Source organism: Xenopus laevis, chromosome 7S (genome assembly GCF_017654675.1).
Source record: "Xenopus laevis strain J_2021 chromosome 7S, Xenopus_laevis_v10.1, whole genome shotgun sequence".
In the NCBI taxonomy this organism is placed as follows: Eukaryota; Metazoa; Chordata; class Amphibia; order Anura; family Pipidae; genus Xenopus; species Xenopus laevis.
This window is the reverse complement of record NC_054384.1, coordinates 9,450,626-9,458,697: the sequence shown is the minus strand read 5'-3', so window position 1 is coordinate 9,458,697 and position 8,072 is coordinate 9,450,626. Positions and strand designations below refer to the sequence as shown.

The window sequence follows — 8,072 nt, the reverse complement described above, 5'->3', positions numbered from 1 at the left end:
GTTTTCATATGGAAGGGCAGGAGGGTGCAATATGACAATAACGGTGCACTTTTAACTTTTGTCTGTAAATGACTACAGTGTAAAGAAAACGAAGGAGACCAAAACTTGGGGACAATTCCCTATGCACGCACAAGACTGAATCCAACTCTTCAAATTAAAATAAATTTTCCTAAAACGACTACACTTAGCAGTAAACATCGTTTTTGGAGTAAAACACAAGTTTATTTTACTTTCAGTGCCCAAAATAACTCTTGCAGTTCACAGATGGAAGTCATCTATATAACGGAGCTACTGGTCACCACTTTCTATTTATTTGTTTTTGTGGTTTTTTTTTTTTTTACTTATTTGCAATACTGTTTGGCTTCCCTTTAGAAGCAAAACTAGAAAAACTATATGGTTTTTTATGGTCAGTGAACCTGGCAACGACAACACTTTTCACACTTCCTCGCATTCAGCACTTGACTGTTTGACTAAAAAAAAAAAAAGGATGAACTGGGAGGGAGAGACATGAAGCCACTATGCCCAAACATTTTTTTTTTTTTTTTTAAGAAAAGATGTCTACGGCTCATGTGGTGCAGTCTCCAGAAGCAGAGAAGCACGCACATGTATTGGCATTTCTCTGCCAGGGTAAAACACAGATGGGGGTATACAAACTGTGTGCGCCATAAAAAGGTATCTCTCTGTGTAGGAGTCTAAAGCTGGCCATAGACGCAACAATCCGATTGAACGAATTGTGGATTCGTACGATTTTTGGACCGTGTGTGGAGAGTCCCGACATTTTTCTTCCGGTGGAGATCGGTTGTTTGGTCGATCGGACAGGTTAGAAAATTTCTGCGTGTATTGCCGATCGTGCGATTTTCAGAGGGAGACTGTCACTAGCTTTGTCAGACATAACTATCGTATGATTGCTGTCAGAGGTAGAACATTGGCTGATCTGTTCTTTTACTACTTTATTAGATCGGAATGGTAAGACTTTGATCTGAATGGTTAGTGGAGGGTCGGGAGACGGGAAAGCCCGATCATACGTTGATTCATACGATCGGATCTTTGTGTCTATGGCCAGCTTAAGAGTGATATGCCCCATATTTTCATACCACTTCCTCTTGTCAATCATCCCATGCCCCTCTAAAGGCCTCCATACACGGGCCAATAAAAGCTGCCGACAAAACGAGTTGGCAGCTTATTGGATCGCGTGTGGGGCCCTCCAACGGGCGTCCCGATCGATATCTGGCCGAAAGTCGGGCAGATGCAGATCGTGCAAAAAAAAATCCTGTCGGATTGCGGGCATATCTGTTAGTGGATGCGGTTCCATGATCGGGCCAACCATGTCGCCCTCAGGCCCACGATCGGATCAGGCCGATATCTCTGGCGCATCCAAACTTACTGCCGACCCCACCCCCCAGTCCTTGCAAAAAAAAAAAAAATAATTTTTTGCACCGGTCCCCGGTCCAAAAAAGGTTGGGGACCCCTGCTTTAGACACCCTACCAACTACTTATAGCACAATAACATCTTATTGAACAGCAAAAGGTTTAAAGCAGTGATCCCCAACCAGTGGCTAGCGAAAGCAGGTGCTTATTTTTGAATTCCTGGCTTGGAAACAAGTTTTGGTTACATAAAAACCAAATTTCACTACCAAACAGTGGCTTAAAGTCCACATAGGGACTACCAGATTTTATAATTGGCACCTCATAGGTAAAAAAATAAAAAAAAAAAAGGTTGGTGAAGCCTGGTTTAAAGTGAAATTGTTTGTGGACAGAATTTTGGGGCCTTTAGAAATACATGTAAACATTTCACAATAATTAAACGTTAAGTACTTGAATTCATAATTCATTTTATTATGAACGACAATCAACAGTCCACCCTTCAGTACGGTCTTGAGTACAAAGTTGTTGTTTGGACATCAGTCATGGGCGCCCCCTTACTAAACACAACAATAGAGTAACTGGCTGGGCCCTGATTGCACATAATTGCTGCATCCAATTGGATACTTCGGATAAGCTTTATCAAAATTAGGGATGCACCAAATCCACTATTTTGATTTCGGCCTTACCCCCGAATCCTTCGTGAAAGATTTGGCCGAATACTGAACCGAATTTGCATATGCAAATCAGAGGTGGGTAAGGGGAAAACATTTTTTACTTCCTTATTTGTGACAAAAAGACATGTGATTTCCCTCCCATAATTTGCATATGCAAATTAGGTTTTGGTTCGGACGGGCAGAAGGATTCGGCCGAATCCTGCTGAAAAAGCCTGAATCTCAAACCGAATCCTGGATTTGGTGCATCCCTATTCAAAATACATCCAATAAGGGAGATGTTTTGAGACATTTTTATTGACCCGTTCCTATACATTTAACTTGACTTATAAAATGTTACATATTTCCCATTATATGGAGTTTAAGGCAAATGCTTCTTGTCAGTCGCGCTCTCTCGCGCAGACGGCAGTGCTGCGTTAACGACAGGCAGTATAATCAACATAAAGGCAGTGGTAATTAATATCACTACATTGCAGGTTAATGCTCTCAAATAATGGACAATGAAACACGTGAGAGCCGTTAGACAGGGAGAAACAAACCCATAGTAGCTGCTCTATACATTAGCCATGGAACTTGCAGCCCATAATAAGACAGTTTAGTGACAATATAAAGGAAGTAGAAAGCCAAATGGTTCCTTTTAAAGAGGATGCTGCCAGACGATTGCTCGGAGCTTGACAATGCCCTATGAGAATAGGCTCTGCTGTGCGAGATTAAAGGAACGATAGAAGAAAATATACGTTTGTTTACATTCCCCCCCCCCCCGCAATTTAGCAAGGATTTGGAAACGTTTAAAAGAACCACTGGGGGAATTCTGCATTTGTTATTTAAACAAACAGCACACAAATACATCATGTCTGTGGCTGGTAAACAATCATGCTTTTATCCATTTCCATACTTAAAGGGATACGGTCACAGGAAAAGATGTTTTTTTCTAAACGCATCAGTTAATAGTGCTGCTCCAGCAGAATTCTGCACTGAAATTCAGTTCTCAAAAGAGCAAACAGATATATTATATTCAATTTTGAAATCTTACATGGGGCTAGACATATTGTCAGTTTCCCAGCTGCCCCCAGTCATGTGACTTGTGCCTGCACTTTAGGATGGAACTACTTTCTGGCAGGCTCTCTCTTCTACTTAATGTAACTTAATCAGTCTCAGTGGGACCTGGATTTTTACTATTGAGAGTTGTTCTTAAATCTATCAGGCAGCTGTTATCTTGTGTTAGGGATCTGTGGTTACATTCCCATTGTCCTTTTGTTAGGATGCTGGGGAGGGGCGAAACGGAGGGGTGATATCACTCCAACTTGCAGTACAGCAGTAAAGAGTGACTGAAGTTTATCACAGCACAAGTCACATGACTGGTTGCAGCTGGGAAACTGACAATATGCTAACTGATGTGTTTTGATATAACATGTTTTCCCATGACAGTATCCCTTTAGGGCTGATGTAATGAGACTACAGGCTGTGAAATGTTACAAATCAATAGGAACTGGCAGACTACGCAGCACTGGGTTATGTGTTACAACAAACCACCTGCAAAGAGATGGTACACAAATCAGTTCAATAAATTAACAGCAACTGTAAAGCTACAGCAAAGCAAAGTCTACTTCTAATGCAATATCTGTCTGATATGATTGGTGGGAACTATATGTAAACACTGGCATTGGAGGAAGAAAATGTGGGTGGCTTTTAAATATAAGTGCTATAATAAGGGGCAGGCTGCGATAGATGAAAGGGGAGGGGAAGGAATTAAATGTTTATATATAAAATTAAATATAGGCAGTGTCATATAAAGTCAATGTCCCCTTTGTGGCCTTGTGGATGCTGGGCAATGCACCTTGAAGCATCATTAGCAGCCACAGGGCACAAGTACAGAAGGGTTGGCAAGTCCTTACAACCCAAAAGAGCTCATAAACAGCATAATTGTAAATGTAAATAATACCTTAAGACTATATACAAGGGTAGTGTGTGGTCTACAGGGCTTGGAAAAAAAGGACCGTCTTTAAACCCCAATCAAAAAGCAGCCTGCCCCCCCCCAAAGAATAGTTTATAGTGCAGCTCTCCTGTTAACGTGCCACCAGCTATACCATGATTATTCCTATGTATGAATTATTGTGGCAGTTGGAGCATTCATGTGGCAGTTGAAATATTCATGGAAGGGTCAACAAATAAGATCTATGGAAAGGGAATAATCTGGGTATAGTGGCAGTGAGTTGTGTGTTGGGCAGTCAGTTTCAGAAGTCAGTAGCCCAATCCTTTAGTTTTCATTAGGATCACTGTAGAAAGGACCCAATGAAGTCTTTAGATCAGGGGGAAAGCGTATTCAAGTGGATTCTTGAGGACCCATGTTATAGTAGTTGGGCTCCTAGCTGATGGATTAAATGCAGACAAATAGGGATCACTGAGGGACTATATGGCCCACTAAAGGACAGAGTCGTCCTCCGGATGTAGCTGGAAGGTCTGTGTTGGTGAACTAAGATGAGCAGCAGATTGATCCATATGATAAAAATGTGGGCAATATGGAGGCTCATGACAATAGAGTACCCATAGTACTGGTACTGCAGAATGACCCAATGTATGAGTTACTGAATAACAAATGAACATGCACCTGTAAAACAGACACTCTCAGGCCCTGTAAGGGCCAACCATAACTGCCGAGTTTTGTGAAGCAAACTGACCATCGGTGGAAGATGTGGAGTCCCTATTTCGACCCATGATGGCCAACCCTTTATCCTCTGAAGAGGGACCCAGCAGACTAATTCTATGCGCCAGATGACTAGAGCCCCTTCTGATGAAGATTGTGAGACCCTTTATCAGGCCTACTGAGGGTCAGAACTGTAGTGTCCCATTTGTGGTAGTGGGGCCTGTGCAGGGAACCCCAGCAGATGAGTTCTGTGTGCTAGGTGACTAAGGCCCCTTCTGATGAAGGTTCTGAAAACCTTAGCCGGGACTAGTGTGGTTCAGAACCCTCTTGTTCTCTTTTGTTGTAGTGGGGCCTGTGAAGCGATACCCAGCAGGTGAGTTCTGAGCGGAAGTTAGGTGACTTAGAACATCCTGATGAAGCTTCTGGGACACTTAGAGCTTGTGAGGGTCAGAACCTCCAAGGCTGCTTTTGTAGTAGTAGGGCCTGTGCAGTGAGACCCAGCAGGTGAGTTCTGAGTGAGAGGTAGATGACAAAGAACATCCTGATGAAGCTTCTGTGACCCTTAGAGCTTGTGAGGGCCACAACCTGCTAGACTGCTTTTGTAGTAGTAGGGCCTGTGCAGTGAGACCCAGCAGATGAGTTCTGAGTGGAACGTAGGTGACTAAGAACATCCTGATTGAGCATCTGGGACCCTTATTAGAGCTTGTGAAGGCCAGAATCTCGAAGACTGCTTTTGTAGTAGTTGGGTCTGTGCAGTGAGACCCAGCAGATGAGTTCTGAACATTCTGATGAAGCTTCTGGGACCCTTATTAGAGCTTGTGAGGGTCAGAACCTCCTAGGCTGCTTTTGTAGTAGTAGGGCATGTGCAGTGAGACCCAGCAGATGAGTTCTGAACATCCTGAGGAAGCTTCTGGGACCCTTATTATAACTTGTGAGGGTCAGGACCACCTAGGCTGCTTTTGTAGTAGTAGGGCCTATGCAGTGAGACCCAGCAGATGAGTTCTGAGTGGAAGGTAGGTGACTAAGAACATCCTGATGAAGCTTCTGGGACCCTTTTTGGAGCTTGTGAGGGCCAGAACCTCGTAGACTGCTTTTGTAGTAGTGGGGCCTGTGCAGTGAGACCCAGCAGATGAGTTCTGAACATCCTGAGGAAGCTTCTGGGACCCTTATTATAACTTGTGAGGGTCAAGACCTCCTAGGCTGCCTTGTAGTAGTTGGGTCTGTGCAGTGAGACCCAGCAGATGAGTTCTGAGTGGAAGTCAGGTGACTAAGAACATCCTGGTGAGTGAGACCCTGTTGTATATGAATTAAAGGGGCCACATAAATGTCCCTACTGGGGGTCTGTCGGGTCCATTTATACCAGAGGAGTCTGTGGGCGAGTTCTGTGTAGGAGAAGAGTTGGATCCAGCCCATGGAGTTGTGTTTGGCTCAATACAAGGCCGGGCCCATCATACAGACACTTTGGGGCCTGTGTAGGCTTCTCCCCCGCACCAGAAGTCGTCGGGCTGTGGGATCTCCAGGAGCCACATTTCCTTCTGGGCGGCTCCCCCGGTACAGTTGTCGGAAGCGGCGGGTCCATCAGTTTCCCCGGGGGGAGCGGCGGGGTGAATGAGCTGATAGTAGTGACAATCTCTTCCATCCGCGGGGTCGTACGGGGGCGCCAGGATGTCCAGGAAGGCGGCGGGTCCTTCCTCAGCGCTGATCTGGTGCAGGTTCTCCCGGTGCGGAGCCAACAGGCAGGGGGGACTGTTATCCCCGAAGTCCCCCGCGGAGCGGAGCGCTGCCCGGCACACACAGTTGTACTGATAGGGGAGCAGCGGAGGGGAGAAAGCGAGGGCTTCGGGGGGCTCTGACGCTTCCAGCCGATCAAAGCCGCTGATGCGGAGTTTACCGTAAAGCACCTTGAGCAGGCCGTGCATCCCCGGGTGGTCGTGCAGCGGGATACAGGCGCCGGGGCGGAGCAGGAACACTCCCATGCTGAAGCACGACGTCTCACAGATGTGCATGTAAGTCACAGGCGGGCCCTTCCCTCCCGAGCTCCGACTCACTCCCAGACCCACATCTTCCGCCCGCACCTGACTCACTAGTTTCCGCAGCTGTCCCAAGCTCTCCGCCGACGGGCCGCCCCCTCCGCTCCGAAACGTCTGCCGGGCCTGGCGCGCCACCTTCTGTATTAGAGAACTCATGTCGTCCCGAGGCATCTCCCTCCGGCTCCTGTCAGCGCTTCCGCGAGCAGCTCATCCCGTGCCCTCAGCGCTCCCTCTCAGCCGGGAAACGGCCATCCATGCAAATGTCACGCCCGGGCAAAGCATGCTGGGGAGTGTAGTTTGTTTTTCTTTAGCCCTCAGGCGCCTGTTGGAACTAGACCAGCGACTGACATCTGTGGGGCGGATTCAATGATTGAAAACTACATTTCCCAGAATGCCGCTAGCAGCAGAAAGGGGCGTTTCCTATCCAGGCGGGGCTTCCAAAGATATGTGCGAGAGGTCCATTGACTGTGACATTGCCTAGTGCCTGTTTAGTGTCACAAGTGAATTGTGGGTAACAAAAAAAGTAATGACCTCTGTGGTGTTGGGTCGCGCGCATATGTGAGGCGCTGCTAATGCAGTCGGCTGTACGGGGGTGGCCTTCCATTAAACTGGAGTTAAATTAGAATTTCTGCGGGTTTATTATATAATTAACGCGCTGGAACGTTTTTATTTTATGGCATAAAAAGCATTTACCCGGGTTACGGGTACCGGCGTCGTGGCAGTGTGCAGCCCCTTAGGGCAGTAGCAGCCAATAAGATATTAGCTTTTAAACAGGTGATCTGTAAGTCCTAGCTGCTGATTGGTTGCTATGGGTGTACATTGTAAATCTGGCTGTGGTCACTAAACCAAAAATACTGGCTGAAAGAAACCCCAGTAATGTTTTAGTTTGAGGTGGGCAGTTACAGGTCACTGAAAGGGGAATTAACTTTAGCAGGGAAATCTGTACCCCAGATAGAGTTTCCACCTTTTCTGGAAAAAAAATACCGGCTTTCCGATATAGTTATCTTTTTCTCTATTAATAACATTGTGATCAACCATCATTTTTACTGGCCAGGCTGGTAAAATACTGGCCAGGTGGTAGGGGTGCACCAAATCCAGGATTCGGTTCGGGATTCGACCAGGATTCAGCCTTTTTCAGCAGTATTCCGAATCCTTCTGTTCGGCCCAACCGAATCCAAATTCTAATTTGCATATGCAAATTAGGGGCGGAGACGGAAATCGCATGACTTTTTGTCACAAAACAAGGAAGTAAAAAATGTTTTTCCCTTCTCACCCCTAATTTGCATATGCAAATTCGGATTCGGTATTCGGCTGAATCCTTTGTGAAGGATTCGGAGTTTCGGCCGAATCCAAAATAGTGGA

At 46.0% G+C, this 8,072-nt stretch overlaps 1 protein-coding gene across 1 annotated transcript; it reads right to left on the bottom strand.

Moving 5' to 3' along the window:
• Positions 1 to 4,522: 4,522 nt before the first annotated feature.
• On the bottom strand, positions 4,523 to 7,097 carry ado.S (2-aminoethanethiol (cysteamine) dioxygenase S homeolog). Its single transcript, XM_018227323.2, has one exon. It carries the CDS (start codon positions 6,879 to 6,881, stop codon positions 6,129 to 6,131), a length of 753 nt encoding a protein of 250 aa, XP_018082812.1. The 5' UTR covers positions 6,882 to 7,097; the 3' UTR covers positions 4,523 to 6,128.
• Positions 7,098 to 8,072: the final 975 nt, after the last annotated feature.